This window comes from Anguilla rostrata, chromosome 3 (assembly GCF_018555375.3).
Source record: "Anguilla rostrata isolate EN2019 chromosome 3, ASM1855537v3, whole genome shotgun sequence".
Taxonomy (NCBI): Eukaryota; Metazoa; Chordata; class Actinopteri; order Anguilliformes; family Anguillidae; genus Anguilla; species Anguilla rostrata.
Genome location: NC_057935.1, coordinates 30,979,421 through 30,999,184, shown reverse-complemented (window position 1 = coordinate 30,999,184; position 19,764 = coordinate 30,979,421). Strand labels below are relative to the sequence as shown.

At 41.1% G+C, this 19,764-nt stretch overlaps 1 protein-coding gene across 2 annotated transcripts in view; it reads right to left on the bottom strand.

Annotated features, from left to right (window-relative positions):
- Positions 1-19,764, bottom strand: part of myo3b (myosin IIIB) — a 346,614-nt gene that overhangs the window by 291,239 nt on the left and 35,611 nt on the right. For both annotated transcript variants that reach the window (XM_064327164.1, XM_064327165.1), the window contains exon 3: positions 11,921-12,005. In XM_064327164.1, the coding sequence (XP_064183234.1) occupies positions 11,921-12,005 (85 nt within the window). The remainder of the gene's footprint in view (positions 1-11,920; positions 12,006-19,764) is intronic.

The following is a 19,764-nucleotide window of genomic DNA, read 5'->3' as shown; positions in this document are numbered from 1 at the left end:
TCACGGAATTTGGACAATGTCAAACTAATTTACATGATGGGCAGAATGGAACCCATGTTCACACATACAACCCAAACTTGAAACAAATACCATCACATTAGTACCCTTTGGAGAATTGTCTGGATGCCGCCATTTCAGATCCACCCATAACACACCAATATTTGAACTATTCTGGACACTGGACACAGAATATACCAGGGAGATGCCTTGTGGGAACAAATGATCTTTGGCTGCCTGTTGTGCGCCCGTCTCAATGGTCAAGTGGGGTTAGGAATTTCTTCAGGTTGCTTGCACCTACAGTTGGGGATCGCATCTCCCGCTTGGCCCTGCCATAGCTGCCTGCAGCTCTATTTTTTATTTTTTTGGTTCTGGCAGAACTTGACATGTCAGAGCCTCAGAGGCAAATGAGGTACATAGAATAGGCCGATGATTTTTCACAAAAAATCCTGGAAACTGCTATCATTTAGCATGGCTGTGGACATACTGTTAAAATGTATGTGGATTGTTTTATGATAGGGATAATTTCAGGATGGCTAAATGCAGCTTCAGACATAAACACAGAATTCCAGAACTGGCCACATGCATACAACATGCTCTTCGTATTCTTTACATGTGACCATTTACGCAATTCACTGACACAAATCACATTGAAATGGCCATTCTTCAGCACAGTCCTAGCTGTTAATAAACAATGATCATCAACTACACTGAACAAAAACATAAACGCAACACTTTCATTTTTGCAGCCATTTTTAATGTGTTTAAATTATACCTCAAAGATTTGTTTATGTGCACAAAGATCTCTAATTTTTCCCACAAATTTGTCAAGATAATCCATCTCCTGCATAGGTGTGGCATATCAAGATGCTGATTAAAAGCCATGATCACTACACAGGTGTTCCTTATGATGGGGTCAATAAAAGGCCACCCTAAAATGTTGAGTTTTTTGTTGTTCAACACCATGTCACATATGCCTCAAGAGTTAAGTCATGCAGTGGGCATGCTGACTGCAGGAATGTCCTGTAGAGCTGTTCATTTAATGGGTGTTCATTTCTCCACCATAAGCCGTCTCCAGCATCGTTTCAGATTTTGGATGTCCACCTAACAGGCCTCACAATCGCAGACCATGTGTAACCACGCCAGCCTAGGACCGCCACATCCGAGTTCTTCACATGCAGGATCGTCTGAGGCCAGCCACACGGACAGCTGATGAAACAGTTGGACAGAGCTAATACATGATACAGCAGTAGCTCTACCAAGTCCTAGAGGCATGCTGCCAGACTATTGAAGGATCATGTTAAAAATGTGACTTACATAAAGCATTATATAAGCAATTATATAAAAATGACTTGATAAATAAAATTCACTAAGGGCTGAATGTTTACACTTAATATCCAATGTATCTAATTGTACACTGTTTCACCCCATACAATGTATCACTTCCCGACTGGTCTTTAATTAAAACATCAAAATTAGCTCCTGACTCTGTTCTTTGTATCTTTATCTTCAACACCATCATTTTTGTTAAGTAATTCCTATACTACGTCGCTCTGGATAAGAGCGTCTGCCAAATGCCTGTAATGTAATCAAGGAGGAAATGGAGTGCAGCTCAGCGTCATCAGGGAGTCACGGAGCACACAGTCTGGCTTCATCGTGATGATACCCAAGTTTGATAGTACCCTCTGGTTCTGCAACGACTAAGTTGAATAATGTCTCCATCTTTGATGGCTACCCCATGCCCTGAGTGGATGAGCTCATTAAGCACCTAGGTCAGGCTCCCTCTATTTCCAGGCTCAGCCTAATCTAAGTTTATTGGCAGGTACCTCTCTGCCCAGTGACCAAAGTGAAGATAGTCTTCAGCTCCCCTCAGCTGTATCACACCATACCATTTAGTCTTCAAGTGGCACCTGCCATAATCCAGCAGGTAAAGAATATCCTGATGAGACCTCACCAACAATATGCAGTTACCTACCTAGATGACATCATCATCCACTCAGAGAGCTAGGCAGAGCACCTTGGCAGAACACCCGAAGGGTACTGAAAGAGCTGCGACGGGCTGGCTGTGCCAACCATGTCAAATGTCACCTACTGCTCTGAGGCACAATACCTGGGGTTCCAGATAGACTGAAGGCTCCTCAAACCACAGAAAAAGATAGAGGCTATTCAAGCCTTTCTCCTACCTCCCCTAATCCCTAAGCGCACATGCCAAATCTGGCCAATCCATGCCCATTTAGGGGGTACCCTATTTAAAGCATTATAACTCCAGATGTTAACACCTCACAGACTTGAATGGCTTAAATGAAGCCAGACATTTGTACCATTTACATTACTAACTTAGATTAGTTTATATTCATTTTCAATTTTAAAACAATTTTCAATCATCCACCACATTTTGGTAATGTTCCAACTCTCACGTCATCACTGTTTCATGTATCAGAAAAACTACTAAACTACTAACAAACGCTTACATTATAGTGTGAAATATCATCATTATAAAATATCACTAACCTATTTAAAGACACTCAATTTCAAAAATAACGTACACTCCTGGGCAGAAAAATGGGCCAAGCCCAAAATGGCAAATAATTAAGCTTTTAATGGTCTTAACAACAAAATTGGACATAAGATTAGCAAGGGTCCAAGGTATCAAATGAGCCTGAAACCACCGTGCTGCTGCCAGATATGCAGTAGATACTACAAGGATTGTTTCTCCTGATTAATTTTCCTGTTGAACTCAATGGAAAAAATATGCAGTAGATACTACAATGCTTGTAGTATCTACTGCATATATGGCAGCAGCACGGTGGTTTGAGGCTCATTTGATACATTGGACCCTTGGTGACTTAAAGCCATTTAGCCAACAAATGTGTTCCATACTGTATCAGCATAATTTACAGCTGAATCTAGTCCCACCCCCCAATTCCCATAGAGATCCATTCAAATGCAAAGAGTTTTTGTATCGCTTGTAGGACAACCTGAAAATAAGATATCCAGAGTCTGATAATGTTGATAGGTCACAGACATCACGAAGTCATGGCATGCAAATGATATGCGATCGAATACAAAACATGACTCTTTTATTTAACATTATGTTAATTTGTGTACTGTATAAGCGAATTTCCCTGTTTCTAGCTTTTCCCCAAACAGTTCACTGCAGCAAAAGTAAATGAGCAAATGGTGGTACAGGAGGTCTCAGGAGTGCATTTGTTTAATTCTAATTTTCTGACCAATGATTTGTTGTTAAGACCATTAAAATCTTAATATTTTGCCATTTTGGGCTTGGCCCATTTTTTTGCACCGAAATATTTTGAGCAGTAATACTTACATTGCAATGATGAAATTTTATCTGTGTTCAGTAGATAGAGACAGAGACAGTAAATCAATGATACAGTTCTATCTTCTGTCTTATTCCAGAAAACAATGCTAGGTCTATCAGAAAATGTATGGCTTAGTCCTCAATAATAATAGTATTTTCCAAGAAATTACGAAAAGTCGTTGACAACGTTTCGTGAGGTGCAGTGTCTTTTACTGCTACCACAGAGTGTATTCGTAAGTGAATGTGATGATGAGAATAAATTTGGTTACGTTGAGCTATAAAACGCTATTCCAAAAGCAAAATTAGACATATTATACCTCGTTAAAAAGCTTATATTCTAACCTACTGAATAAATGAACTGTCAATCAAGCCAGACTGTACTAAAAAATGTAAACAACACATATGGTATTTTGCACAGCTATTTTGGAAGGTACCCAGGCGTCACAAATGCGCGTATATTTCACAAATGGATTGTCCAAGACAATATATAACCGCTCAGTCTCAAAACGGACATCTCTATGCGTAAAACCAATGATAAGGTTGTATATTTATTCAATATTTAGTCCCAGATATTGACTGTAGAATGACATGGTATAATTTTTGAAAACTTTGTTTTGTTTATTTCGTTATTCAGTGAGCAGGGTTTTCACTGCTGTATTGGCATATCCTACGGCTATTGTTGGGTTTATCTTGTTGCTATGATGGAATATGATTTTTGAGGGGTGAAAGAATATTTTTATGAATGCCCAGATAGACAATATTGTCCATTATGTCATGGGTGGGGGGTAGGGATGTATCCGAATCCAAATACTGTATTCGGGAAAGCACGAATAATGCGATGGAAACAGATATTTCTTCTACCCGAAGTTGCTCGTTATTATTCGGATTCGGGAAAGAAAAAAAAAAAGTCAGCCCATGTCGAGTTCTCATAGCCTCTATCTAATGTTACAGAGAGAGAGAGAGAGAGAGAGAGAGAAAGAGAGCGGTGGCCCCAGTTACACACACCAATAAACTGAGCCACTGTGCTGCAAAACGTTTAATAAATAAGTTCTATGCGTCAGCCATTATGTTTCTTCAAATCAATTCATATCATTGTGGATGGCCACTAGATAAAAATGCCCATTCTGTTTGCAACATAGGACTTTACTTTCACTAACTAGTCGTTTCATTTACTATACATTATTGAAAAGTGATCGGTATAGTCTATAGTCGCCCCCACCAAGTCAGCGCACAGCAGGCAGCGGGCTGAGAGCTGACTGTTCCCGGCTATCACTCAGGGAAACTCTCGCATCGAGGAGGAGGTGTGGGAGCTAGAGAGACACAAGTCTGGTGGCAGCTGGATTTCTTTCAAACCCCCGCAACCTATACATCAAAATCAAGCTTAGAACCTGTAGTTTTTAGCTGTATGTGTTACTTTCCTTCATTAAAAAAACCCAGTCGAAATATTGAAAAAAACGATGTTTTACCTTCAATGTGCATCTGTTTAAGATGTAACATGCTGTATGTATCCATTCATAGGTACAAACTTGCCACCAAGGAAAAATATTAGGACATCACTGGTTTGCAGTCTATCCAAACTTAGTTCAGTGGGGGAAATAAATAAATAAATAAATAACTAAATAAGTAAATAAATAAAACAGGCAAAAAAAAGTTCATGTGGTTCAGACAGCTCATAAAACTTAGCTTACTTAAAAATAAAAATAAAAAGAGGGAGAGATGAAAAGTACAGTATGAGGATGTGGAAATATATTTCATAATTAATTATATGCCATTGCATTGCCAATGAATATTAGGTTAGAAAATACAACATTTGCCTGATTTGATGTGACTTCTGGTATAAACCACGCCCACTTCCTGTCTTCTATCCGAATACAGATACAGATACAGATAATTTTGTCGGTTGATTTGATACAGATACAGATACAGATAATGACGTCTCTGCACACCCCTAGAGGGGGGTGTAGTTGCAGATGAGACTGCAGGGAGGGGGTGCTTGTTAAATGAACGACCACAGCGACAATGGTGGCGCTGGAAAACTCCATATTCGGCATAGTTATCATGTGTCGTCTACTAATGAAACTAACACAAAGTGTCTCTGTTTTTAACGCATACTTTGGTTGCAGTAGCACTGCATGTCGACCACTAGGGGCTTTGCACTAAGAGGTTAAAGAACTAGGCATGTGCTTTCTTGGGTTTTTTTTGGGTATTACAGCTGCTTTGCGCCTCACTTCTCCATAGCCACTCCATTATCAGACCTGAATGAGAAGGGCCCAAAAGAGAAGGTGGTGTGGACCTTGACAGCAGAACCACCATTCCATCAGTTGAAGGTTACCCTAACCACAGGAGCGTTGCTCTGTACCCCACACTTTGAGGGCCCTTCATCTTCCAGATGAATTTGTCTGAAACAGGGCTGGTGGCAGTCCTCTAAAAGGACTTTAATGGGGAAGAACAGCCTATTATCTTCATAAGCAGGAAACTGACTTGAGCCAAACAGTGCTACGTAGTGTTGTAGAAGGAGGATGTTGCTAACAAATGGGCTATCCACAAGTTCAGGTATTACCAGTTGGGTTGATGGTTAACAGTGATTAGAGATAATGCTCCCCGAAAATGGATGGCTATGGCAAAGAATACCAATGCCAGGGTAATGAGGTGGTGTCTTTCCATCCAGGACTTCGCATTTTGAGGTTCGGCATTGGTTGGAGTTTTTCAACAGCAATGGCGAATGGTCTTTCCTCAATGCATGTCCTCTGGTCAGGTCTGCTATCTTCTCTCCCCCACTCCCATTTTTCACATTCTGATTTTTTCTTGTGAGTGTCATCCAGTGATTACATCAGCCCCTTCAATAGGCGCCGTTGCCAGAGGAAAACAAAACCACAGAAGGAGGACAGAGCAGGAGAATAAAGCAAGACTGGCAGAGAGTTAGACCACATACTGAAAGCAATCTCGCCTACTCAACATCTAATGAAAAGGGTGCTACTCATCCATTGTTCCTTCTTGTTCTCAAATGCAGGAAAGAAGATGCGATGAACAGTTCCTCTACCACTAGATTGTTCTCCCTTGCTCACCTCCAAAATTTAAGGTTAACAGACATTTTTGACCAGAATGTCCTGTTTTCAAATTATTTGTATGAGTCTGATTTGTGGTCCCGACTGTCATCTCTGGTCAGAGTAATTGATGGAAGAAATGCTAGAAATTAGTTTCAAGGGGAACCCCCATTCTGACAGCTGCCAACCTTCACAATTATGCTTCCAGCTGTGCATACTTCTGGTTTTTACAAATTCTAAATCTGGCAACCCTAGCAGAATTACCCAACCACTGATTTCCTCCAGCACTTGAAAACTCACAGCACTCACATCTGCCAAGGCCAAAACCTGGAAAATTCCTCCATAGCAGTGAAGCACTGCAGATCACATCACATCAGACTTTCAATAATTGCCCATTCACCACTGATTTTTGCTGCCTACTTTGTTTCCTGGACGATATATAATGTTATATACATTTACACATCTAGCTAGCAATATGCATCTGAAACAGTAATATGTTAGCAACTATGTTAGTTAAAAACCATGCATATAGCTAGCAAGAATTAATGATTGCTAACAATAGCGAATGTTAGCTACAGGCTCATTCATAAAAATGAATAAAACACATTGGTATTAGCTCTAGTTTCTCATGCTGGCATGCTGAGATTAGTCTACTCAGACAGTCATTGTTCCTGCAACCAAACTATGGTGTGGAAACAACAAACTTTGTGTTTAGCTTTACATAATACACTATGATGCTACTGACGGAGTTTTTAAGGGCAACCATCATCACTTAGGTCATCCATTTAACAAGCATCCCCTTCCTGCAGTCTCATCTTCAACTATACTGCCAAGCATGACGTACTGAACCTCTGTGAGTCCATTTGAGAGTTAATAAAAATATTCTTTCACCATATTTCCTTATAGAAACAAGATAAATCCAACAATAGTCCAAAGGTATGCCAATAACAGCAGTGAAAATCTCTGCTCACTGAATAGTGAAATAAACAAGGGAATTTTGTGGAATTATCGCACATCATTGTGGTATCAATATATGTGACTAAATATGGAATAAATATACAATCTTACACATGGTTTTACATGTAAAGATGTCTTTTTCAAGATTGTAGCAAACAATCGATTTGAGAAATAAATGCGCAGATAGAAATTGGGGGTGGACATTTACAATGGCCCCACTTGCATTTAATGCTGGTGTAATTCCTTTTAGTTTTTTTCTGATTTGATTGATGACTCTTATCGTGTAGAAGATAGTACAAGCTTTCCACCGGTATATGGCATGTTTCATTTGAATTTCTATTACAAAGAGTGAGAGCCGTGTGAGTGGTTGCTTCAGCACAGCTTTGTGCATTCAACCATAACATTGCACAGTAATGTACAATTGTTGAGGCATAATTGAGCATGAAACATGAAGTCTAGTTAGAATATATACGAACATGTACATATTATTGCTTGAGACATTTTAAATTAATTACTTTGTGTCATATTTTTGATTGGTCATAAGAGATAACTGTTAGCCTTTGATAATAATGCTCAACACATTTGTATGGGGGCTAACTAACAGCCCTGGCTGTTAGTATTGAATGGAAGTGGTGTGAAAAATATGCATTCAAATTTACTGTATGCTGATATGTGCTACATGCAAAATATCCCTTGGAGTGTATGTGTACCACAGTGTGTCACAGTATGTCACAATGCTTTTAAATTATTTTTCAATGGGATATCAATGTTTCATCGCCAACCATAAGAAAAGGGGCTATATAATGGGCTTTATTATATGCTTTATAATGGACAAAAAGCATTTTATTCATTTTTGGATAGGTGTTTGGACCCCTAGATATATTAGACTCTTGTACTGATGAAAATATAGTCATTCTCACTTGAAAAGGTTGCAAATGTTTTGGTCAAAACAGTTGATTTGTAGTGAATTATGATTATATTTTACAGTGATGCACAATTTAGATATTTTGGATATATTTGGAGACACTAAGGGACACCAGGGTACTCTACTTACTTTTTGCTTCATAGACCTTTAGTAGTTCCGCACATCACCCTCATATTTTGCGTACATGTGCTAAAGCAGTTTATGATCCAGGACGTATACAGCCTTACCTATATATGTGATCTCTCCGTATTTTCGACAAGATAATTGAATTTGTGGCACTTTATTTCTACCTTTCTAATATAATGATACAAGTGTCTTGCTTCATTTAAGCCATTTTCCAAGTCTCTGCAATAGTCTCTGCTACCTCAGGACGCCTGGCACCTCCCCCTCTTCGCACCTGCACTTCCCGAACACGTCTTCTGTCTGTTCTGGCTCCACGATGGTGAAATGACCTCCCCGTGGAGGTCAGAACAGCTGAGACACTGACCCACTTCAAGTGACAACTGAAGACTCACCTCTTCAGGCTGCACCTCTCCCCATCCTTCCCTACCTCCCTGTAATCTCTAAACTGACTGTAAGGTTTCGTAGGTGACTTAGTTAATGCACTCGTCTTAACTACTGCTTGTATTTTTGCATAGACTGCGTTGTTGCTGTTCGCATTTGTGTTAGTGTTAATCAATTTAACCTACAGGGTCCAAGTTGAACTATGCGGTTGTTCCCTGCACTTGGAACGGTACTTCTCTCTAGGGTTTTTCGACACACTTGTTCCTGGTTATGGTTATACACTTTGTTGTACATCGCTCTGGATAAGATGCCTGTAATGTAATGTAATGTAATGTCATAACTGGAGTTATGAAGCCTTAAATAGAAGACCCCCTAAATGGGTGAGGATTGGCCAGATCTGCATGAAGGAGTTAAACCATTGTGTTGTTGATTAACTTTTTTCCCACGGCGCGCAGGAACTGGCGCCATGGGCTATGCGTGGCAAATTGTGGTCACTCACTCACTCACTCACGGACAACCTTTGAGGGAGGTTTGGTGTGACGCATGCACAGGTGGTGCTTTGTTTAGTAGGACGCATGCGCAGGTGGTACGGCACAACATTTTAAAGCACAGCTTTATTGCCCAACGTTACTTTAGCTAATCCTAACATGTTTGCATTTCGCCTACTTTAGCTAACCTAGTTAGCGCGTACGGATGATCCTGCACGCATGAGTAGGAGCTAAGGACACACAGCTACAACCACCGATACAGATGTATGGACACACGGCGGACAACAAATAACGTTACAGAGGTGAGGACGTGCCATAGCTAGCTAGCTATATAGTACAGAGGGCAAAACGGAGCTTTAGAATGTCCCCAGCAGTGTATGCGCGTGAGCTCGACAACACATTTCTCATAGAAAAGGTAGTTTGTATCCTTTTTTAGTTCATTACAGTGGTGGTACAAGTGACAAGAAGTACGTGGTACTGTGCTGTTTGCCTTTATTGATCGCCATACAAGGTTCATGTAAAGTAGCTAGCACAATCTGACAGCACTAACCCATAAAAATGTACAGTGAATGGTACTTGCTCAATCGAACGGTAAATGTGAAAAAACATTTGATTGCAGTCAGCGGCACCAAAATTTTCTGCCACACCCTCAATAAATGACAAAACTCCCAGTAGAAGATTGAATTAACTCTTTTAACATTGTATATTTTCTGAAACGTTATTGATTCCGCTTGGCCACAGTGAGTGAAACTAGGCTATCTGAACGTATAGTTTCTATGTAAATTATGTCAAAAGGATTCAGCCTTGTTGTTTGCTACCTAAACTTCACAGCACAGTCATTGCCGTTATCATGATTGTAGCATGAAGTGTCTATTGTCAACCAACTGCTATATATGAGTGCGTAGAATCAACCAAAAAATATAGTTCGCCAAGTTGCGCCGTGGGTCTGGACGGTTTCGTGCTTGCTATGTTTCAAGCCATAGTCTTGCTGCATCACCCAACTTCTGTTAAGCGTCAGATGGAACACTACCCTGGCATTACCCGGTAAAATGTCTTGATACAGCTTTGAATTAATTGTTCCTTCAATGAATGCAAGCTGTCCAGGCCTTGAGGCATCAAAGCAGCCCCAAATCATGATGTTTACTCTACCATTCTTCACAGATGGGAAGAGGTTTTGGCGTTGCTATGCAGTGATTTTTCCCTCCAGACACAGCATTGGGCATTTATGCCAAAAGTTCAACTTTTGTCTCATAGAACATTGTCCCAGAAGCATTGTGAAACATCCAGGTGGCCTTTTACACACTGGAGACCTTTTTTTGGAGAGCAGTGTTCCTCTGTGGTGTCCTTCCATGAGCACCATTCTTGTTCAGTGTTTTTCTTATAGTGAACAGAAACTTTAAGAGAAAACTCAGGTTCTGAGTTCAGGTCCTTCCCTCAGGTTTTTTTTTTACCTTCTTCAGCGTTGCGCGCTGTGCTCTTGCCATGATCTTTGCAGGATGCCCACTCCTTGTACTAAATTTCCACCATCTGTAGACATTAATTTGTCTTACTGTGGATTGATGGACACAAAAGGCTTTTGTAGCATTTTCTAGCATTATACAGCTCTATAATTCTTCTTCTTCTACGGTCCTCTAATAACAGATCTTTCTTGAGAAGAGCAGACTCAGTAACCAAGTAACCAGACCTTTGTATGCCTTTTTATAGGGTACAGTACCTCCAACCCACAGCTCCAATCTCATCTCATTGATTGGAACACCTGAATCCAATTAGCTTTTAGAGAAGTAATTAACCTTGAGATTCACATACTTTTCCCAACTTAGACTGTGAATGTTCAAGTGATGTATTCTTTGTTGAATACAAAGAAGTACAATTCTTTGTTATTAGATTAAGCAGATTGTGCTTGGGGGGTATGGTGGCACTTAGAAATTTAGCACTGTTGTAGAATATCATGTGCTAATAAAGCTCGAACACAAAGTTTGTCGTTTCCACTCATACTGTAGTTAGATTGCAGGTGCAAGTAATGCCTGAATTGAGCATGCTGTCATGCAGACCACTAAGGGGGCCTGTGTGAAGGGGTTAAAAGAAATGGCTAGCTACGTGGTTTGGGATGTCAACTGCAAAGTCCTGAGTCATTTCAAGGGGAGGCATCTTCTGTGAAGACAGAAAAGTCTTCATCCTATCATCACACGCATTTGCCAATGTGCAGCTGCTAAATTAGTTTTCAGTCATTTGTGTGGAATAATACAAATGTAAATCTACAGCTTCAGCATCTAACGGTTTGGCAAGGAACCAGAAATAAACACACCCATCTAGAACCTGGAAGTGGTTTCAGTGAGAAGAGCTAATTAGCCAACTATGAACAGAGATCTGCAGTAGTAAGAAAATTTGCACTGTCATTCCATGGATCAGGGCAGGTATAAGTCAGTACAGGTATTTCATGTTAATACTGCATTATTTCTTTGAAAACACACACCAGTTGCCAACAGGCTACCACCTGACATAACAGTGATACATCTTTCCTCCAATCAGAGTTGTTCTCCTGTAATACTATACAGCCTGCAGGCTATAAACAGTAACTGAGATTATACATTGATTTAGGAATAAAAAATTGTTCCAAAAATATTGTAATGACATATGAAGGATTAACAAGACTAATATAATAATAATAATTTAAGCATCCTCTTACCTCATCTAATTGTTCCAGATTTACCATATCATCGTTGGGACAGCTTTGCACTCTAAGTGTTTTGCATGTATTGAGTCTCTCTTGCCTAAAGGAAGTGGAAAAATAAATTAGTACATTTTACAGTACTTGGCAGCATGGCATGTGGAGGGATTAATGGCAACAGTTTTAATACTGGACCCACTCATTTTCAGAGCTTGTTTTTCTTCAGTTTCACTACTGACGCTTCGGGTGTTGTACATGATAATCACCTCATCTGATTCAATCCAGTGTTAAACTGCACTTCATCAGCAATTGACTTGGTATTCTCAACAGAGACACTGAGGTCAAAGTTTAGTAAGGAGGCAGCTGGCTCACTGGAAGGCTTCTCAAATCTCTGTTGGGCAAGATGTGACTATCAAACCCTAATCCAGCCCCTAGGGTCCAGCAAATGAATGATTGAGTATAAATGCATGTGTGTGCATTTTTATTTACAAATAAGCATTTATACAGGTGTGTGTGTGTGAGGGTATGAACAGTGTGTATGTTGAGTGTCTCTGTCTATATGTGTGCATGTGGATGCTCACTGTGTGTGTGTGTGAGTGTGCAATCCTGAAAATATTACTAGTTAGTGTGTTGGAGTTTGAATTCAGAACAGCTACTGACCAACATATACAACTCATATGTAAACAAGTACCAACATATAACCTGTGACCCATGATATCATGTCATTTAAAAGTAGGCACAACTGAGTTAACAAAATACATTATCCCATTCTTACAACCCATAAAAATAACCCCAATTCCACAAGCTTTCTGAAAACAAAAAAATACATTAAATCCCCTACATCCTAATTGTTGTAAGCCCTTCATATATTATGCAAGAGGAATCCCTCATCATCATTTTGAAGGCAAGAGTGAGATATACTGTATGGACACTTCACCTTGTTTTTGCAGATGTTCGAGAGTGCAGTAGGCCTGAGTTTGCCCCTCCAACTACATTGAAGCATAACACCTGCCTCTCCTCTAATCACTGCACTCATCTCTTTCATCACTGGCTAAACAGGGAACATGCAGGTATTTCTCTGGCAAAGCCTCCTTAATCTTATTACTACCTGTTTACTTAAGGCAGCAAGGCAGTATCCCTACCAAAGGTTACTGTTGGAGTAAGCAGACACTTTCGTTCAAGTGTGCAGCCGGGAACATCTGTCACATGTGGGCTCTGGGCTCCATTGCTCCCTTTGGAGCTGACAGGGACAGGTACACTTGCAGGCATGGGCACTGCACGCCTGTCATACGTATATGGGTGCAAGGCATGATGAGAAATAGCGTCACATTTTAAAAACCACAAAGGAAAAGCAAGATCATTTTAAAGGTAAGATTAAAAATAAAAATAAAAACATTATATATATATATATATATATACAAAGCAATAACAGGTTTTTACACATTTTTGCAAATTTATTAAAAATAAAAAAAGAGAAATATCACATTAACATAAGTATTCAGACCCTTTACTCAGTACTTTGTTGAGGCACCTTTGGCAGCAATTACAGCCTCGAGTCTTCTTGGGTATGACTCTACAACAGGGGTGGCCAACTCCGGTCCTGGGGAGCCGCAGGGTCTGCGGGTTTTTGTTTTGACCTTAAATACAACAACCACTTACACAAAATAAACCAGGTGAGGTGAGTTAACTATGTAATCAACTGCTTTAATTGATCAATTAAGTGCCGAGTAAAAACAAAAGCCAGCAGACCCTGCGGCTCTCCAGGACCTGGGTTGGCCACCCCTGCTCTACAAGCTTGGCACACCTGTATTTGGGGTATTTCTTCCATTCTTTTCTGCAGAACCTCTCAAGCTCTGTCAGGTTCAGTGGGGAGTGTTGCTGCACAGCTATTTTCGGGTCTCTCTAGAGATGTTCGATCGGGTTCAAGTCCGGGCTCTGGCTAGGCCACTCAAGGACATTCATAGACTTGCCCCGAAGCCACTCCTGCATTGTCTTGGCTGTGTGCTGAGTGTCGTTGTCCTGTTGGAAGGTGAACCTTCACCCCAGTCTGAGGTCCTCAGCGCTGTGCCGCAGGTTTTCAAGGATCTCTCTGTACTTTGCTCCGTTCATCTTTCCCTTGATCCTGACTAGTCTCTCAGTTCCTGCCGCTGAAAAACATCCCCACAGCATGATGCTGCCACCACCATGCTTCACCGTAGGGATGGTATTGGCCAGATGATGAGCGGTGCCTGGTTTCCTCCAGACGTGACGCTTGGCATTGTGGTCAAAGAGATCAATCTTGGTTTCCTCAGACCAGAGAATCTTGTTTCTCATGGTCTGAGAGTCCTTTAGGTGCCTTTTGGCAAACTCCAAGCGGGCTGTCAAGTGCCTTTCACTGAGGAGTGGCTTCCGTCTGGCCACTCTGCCATAAAGGCCTGATTGGTGGAGTGCTGTAGAGATGGTTGTCCTTCTGGAAGTTTGTTCTATCTCCACAGAGGAACTCTGGAGCTCTGTCAGGGTGGCTATTGGGTTCTTAGTCACCTCCCTGACTAAGGCCCTTCTCCCCTGTTTGCTCAGTTTGGCTGGGCGGCCAGGTCTAGGAAAAGTCCTGGTGGTTCCAAACTTCTTCCATTTAAGAATGATGGAGGCCACTGTGTTCTTCGAGATGCATACATTGTAATGCTGCATACATTTTTTGTACCCTTCCCCAGATCTGTACCTCGACACAATCCTGTCTCAGGGATATACAACTTCGACTTCATGGCTTGGTTTTTGCTCTGGCATTCACTGTCAACTGTGGAACCTTATGTAGGAGGGTGTGTGCCTTTCAAAATCATGTCCGATCAATTGAATTTACACAGGTGGACTCCAATAAAGTTGTAGAAACATCTCAAGTATGATCAATGGAAACAGGATGCACCTGAGCTCAATTTTGAGTACCATAGCAAAGGGTCTGAATACTTATGTAAATGTGATATCAGTTTTTTATTTTTAATAAATTTGCAAAAATTTCTAAAACCCTTTAAAGGGGTCTGAATACTTTCCGATGGCACTGTGTGTGTATATATATATATATATATTGTGGCGTAGATCGGGGCATGCCCCCGCAGTGCCCCTCCCAGCCTTATAGGCATCAGCTCAAACCTGCCACCAGGCCAGCTGTTCAGGACCCAGGACAGCGCCACTCTATGAAGCCCAGCCACAGGACCCTGGAGAGCGGCAACCTGGAAATTCCCCAACTCCCTCCTTTCCAACTCACTCAACGCACCTGAAATCAATGAGGCGACACAGCTGCCGCCACTCCAGGGAAATGGGCTGGGAGCTTAAAAGGAGGCCTTTGTCTCCTTTGAGGAGAGGGGTTTTTGGGCTGCAGCCGAGCTGTTAATACCTGTTTGTAACTTTTTCCTATCTTTCAGAATCCGGTGGAGACGCAGGATCACATCCCTCTTCCTGCTTTGAAGAGGGATCCCCTCAGCTGTCTCCCGGGCGTCGTTACCCCTAATTTCAGTTACTTTACTTTAATTTCATTTAGACAAGAAACTTTAGTTGTTGAGTACAGTTTTGTTTTTGTACTTAATTTTTGTTAAATAAAAGGCCCTGTTGGGCTATTTTTGCCCAAACCTCCGGTCTGTGTATTTCTGTGCCGCCCCGCCTGCACCGTCACGCCCAGTGCGGTGCCACAATATATATACATCTCTTTTAACACAAACAATGCACAGTGTTATTTGTCAAAATTCATGAAACAATGTTTTTTTTGCTAATGAGGCCTTAGTTAGTGTCTATGATTGGGTATTCAGGGGGCCCTCATACCCCAATAATTCTGCTACTCCTTGAAGGTATCTCAATGGAAAGGTGTTGTGTTGGCCAAATGATACCCTACTGCAGACAATGCCTCTGATGATTACTGAACATCCCAGGTACCTTTTTGATACGGGATGATCTCACAGAGGCAAGATAAGCACTGGCAAGGAGATAAGTTTCTCTTCAGAGACATACATTTGAAGCAGAACAATACTGCCTTTGTACTTAGGCTCTCAGTTTGGTACACATTTCTTGGCTTAATTATATGAAAGCACCACAGCTTAGATGGCAAGAATCACTGCTCATTTTTATCCTGTAAGGAGACCAGGTCTGCATGGCACGAAGTCTCCTAGAGGATATTTTAGTGCCACTAAGTAGATAGTAATGTTGCGCACTACGTAAATCGGCTGCTGACCAGGTTATATAAGAGAATAAAGGCTGTTCACACAGAAAACAAGGCCACCGCAGAGCGTGGCATATGCCCCCAACTGTAGGGTCCTCTAGAGTTACTTTAAGCATTCAGAAAAGTTTTCAGTGTGAATATTTTTATATTTTGGGTTCCAAACTGAATTCTTCCACTATAAAATCGCCAAAAAATTTTTTAACACCACTCTCAAACCATGATGCATACATTTTAATCAGACAACAAGCCCTCTAATGCCAGCCCCCCTATTTTACATGGGCAACACCTTGGAGGAGTAATATCATCTTTATATGGTCTCTGTTGTTCTCAACCACGAGGGAGGTGACTCCCAACTTCAAACTGACAATGAAAACGGGGCTCGCAAGTTGATATGAGGTGAATCGTCCCCTCTCTTGGAGACACATCAACAGTGTGTCATATCTTATTTTCACATCGAAATGACAAAGTAAACATATGCTGTAAAAATAGTGCATTGTTTACTGAAATCATGAGGCAATGGACTACTTACGTCTTGTAACGTCAACCTGAACTTGAAACCGCAAAGTATGCCCCTGAATGTACATGGCCAACCACATGAAGGCAGTCATATTGGATGAGCGGTGGCGTCACTGATCGAAACCAGCCTTTGTGTGGTCAAGTCCAATTCACCACCAAAAAATCAGCCACCGCTCATTTAATATGGCCACCACGGCCGCCATCTTGAATTTGGTTTCTGCTCATTTAACAGAAAACGCCTTTGTCGATTGAGCTGATTTTTTGGTGGTAAATTGGACTTGACCACACGAAGGCTGGTTTCGATCGGTGATGCCACTGCCACGGCCGCCATCCTGAATTTGGTTTCCATGTACAGTCAGGGGCATATGCCATGCTTTGCGGTTTCAAGTTCAGGTTGACGTTACAAAATGTAAGTAGTCCATTGCCTCATGATTTATCATTTATTTTTACAGCATATGTTTACTTTGTCATTTCGATGTGAAAATAAGATATGACACACTGTTGATGCGTCTCCAACTTGCGAGCCCCGTTTCCAATGTCAGATTCATTTTTACAAGGATCTTTGGAGAGCATATAGTGTTTCTATTTGTATTTGTCTTATAAATCATCAATACACGTTTTTGTTGGTAATGTTAAACATATTTTCTCTTCTACTCTCATCGGATTCTTCTGTTAAAGTTTGTATATTAACAATAAAAACATATTACTTAACCAAAGCCCCTAGTGGTCGGCACGCCAGCGTGCCGAGATCACTAAACTCAGACATTCGGTGCTACTGCAACCAAAGTATGAGTTAAAAACAGAAACGCGTTGTTTTCGTTTCATTAGTAGACGATACACGACAACTTTGCCAAAAACGGAGTTTTGCAGCCCCACCATTGTCGCTCTGGTCGTTCATTTAACACGCACCCCCTCCTTGCAGTCTCATCTACAAAGAGGTATTAAGAGGTTAATACATAAACAGCTAGTCTTTAACAAGACAAATAACAAATGCCTTCATAGCCATTATGGCCAGATAATCGTATTCCTTTCCATTCAAATTTTGGCCCTCAACAATAAAATAAAAACAAACAAATAAAAAAATAGTTTAACTTTGAACACCTTTTACATAACACTCTTTCTTTTCATGGTCATAGATTAAATAAAATAAAAAATCAGTTGCCATAAAAAATCCACTATTTCACTAGACACTTTTCCGTCCTCTTGATGTGCTCTGGTATACTTTCCTGAAGACCGAATCTTTCCCAACAGTCCTTCGTTACTAATCAAGTAGACATGAAAGTCTTTGCAAGACATGTTGTATTGTGTATACAGAAGCCCCTTCAGTGACTCAACAGACAAGTGATTCCTTTCCTTTGTCCACTGGCTTTGCATCAGTGAAAAAACTCTCTCTACATTTGCATTGTGAGAAGGAATAGCAAAGAAAAACTGTGCAATCTTCAGTTGCTCTGAATGAAACTCAATGCTTTTAGACCTTTCAAAATATTTGGTCCACTTCTTGTGTGCTTGCAGATCACTGATTACACTGGGGCGACATAGCTCAGGAGGTAAAAGCAGTTGTCTGGCAGTCGGAGGGTTGCTGGTTCGATCCCCGCCCTGGGCGTGTCGAAGTGTCCCTGAGCAAGACACCTAACCCCTAACTGCTCTGGTGAATGAGAGGCATCAATTGTAAAGCGCTTTGGATAAAAGCGCTATATAAATGCAGTCCATTTACCATTTACACTGATCTCCATCACTGTTACACCTTTCTGTGAATTTCTTCAGGTTGGTGACCTGATCAAAGAACTTTGCATCATCAATTGGCACCCCCTTTTCTCACAGGTGTTTGATACAGGCTTCTATGTCATTCCAGTCTGGTGTCTCACTCAGATGCATCCATATGAAAGAAGAGAACAACCTCCACGGGTGCCATCCATTTCTCCAGATACTCCAGGCATGAACTGTACAGACCCTGTACTTGAGCACTGAAATGGTCACACCTCTTACCAAGTCCATTCTTGTGCTTTTGTGCCAATAGTCCCTTGACTTTAAGGGACATGAAGTTGTTGGTCTAGCGTTCAAGAAGCATGGTGTGGACTTTGTTCAAAATGTTCTTCACTTCCACAATTGAATTGTTCTCCCTTTCCATCTCCTGAATGTGTGATTGAAACACACACAAGTGAGTGCATGTGCCAGAGGTAAATCTCACTGAACTCATCTTCAAAAATCTTCTTGATCAAGGAGGGTGTTTTTTCCTGTGACAAAACAAATGCTTTCAAGGCTGGAAACATCTGTAGCAGCCTCTGAATACCTGGGAATAATGACAGTTTGTCTTGCTGTGAGAAAGGAGACTTCTGTATTCAACATCAACAAATTCACAGTACTCCTTCAGATTCTCTGTGCGTACAGTGTAGATGTGAAAGTATTGATATTGTGGCGTGCGGACACTCCAACTAAACTTAATGAGGAGACCGGAGAATGTGATCAAATTAAAACCAGAACAGCGTTTATTTTTACACTCTGGTCAAAAAGCGTACCGCCCCCAAAAACCCCAGAAAAATCAGGCTGACCTTCCTCTCTCTCCTCCCGGCACCCCCCTCCCGAACCCGGAACCTGTGACCAATACAAACGAGGGTCGCTACAATATATTTTGAAGATGTCTGCCCCGTAATGAACACAACTGTTCAAGACGTGTGCTGGCCACCCCACACCGATTAAAGACTTATTCTGCAACAACTTCTTTAAGTTTGCGAAAACATTCTTTCCTTCTTCATCACGCCGGATTCCCCCGAACATTTTATTGCAGTTGTTACCTGTAAACGCAATACATTTTGAAAAAATCTGTTTCTTTTCCAGTGTTTCTTTGATGTATTGCGCGATCGTATCAGCTGACTCATTTGGAGGGTTTTTAACTTCGACTAATTTTGCACGCCACCATTCTTCAATCAAAATACTGAATAAGCAGAGGGAATATTTTCACAGCAGTGAAACACCACAGTAAGGTATGTCTTCTAGTGCTTTCAGAGCTATGTTGACAGAATGCGGTGCTATCATGGCGTTAACAATTGCTTCTGTCTTAGTACGAGGGCTTGAAAATTTTCACGCTGTCTTGGAATCGGGGAAAGCCTTTTTTAACAAGGCAGACGTGCAGCCCATTGATCTGTAGCTACTGTGATGCTTCGTG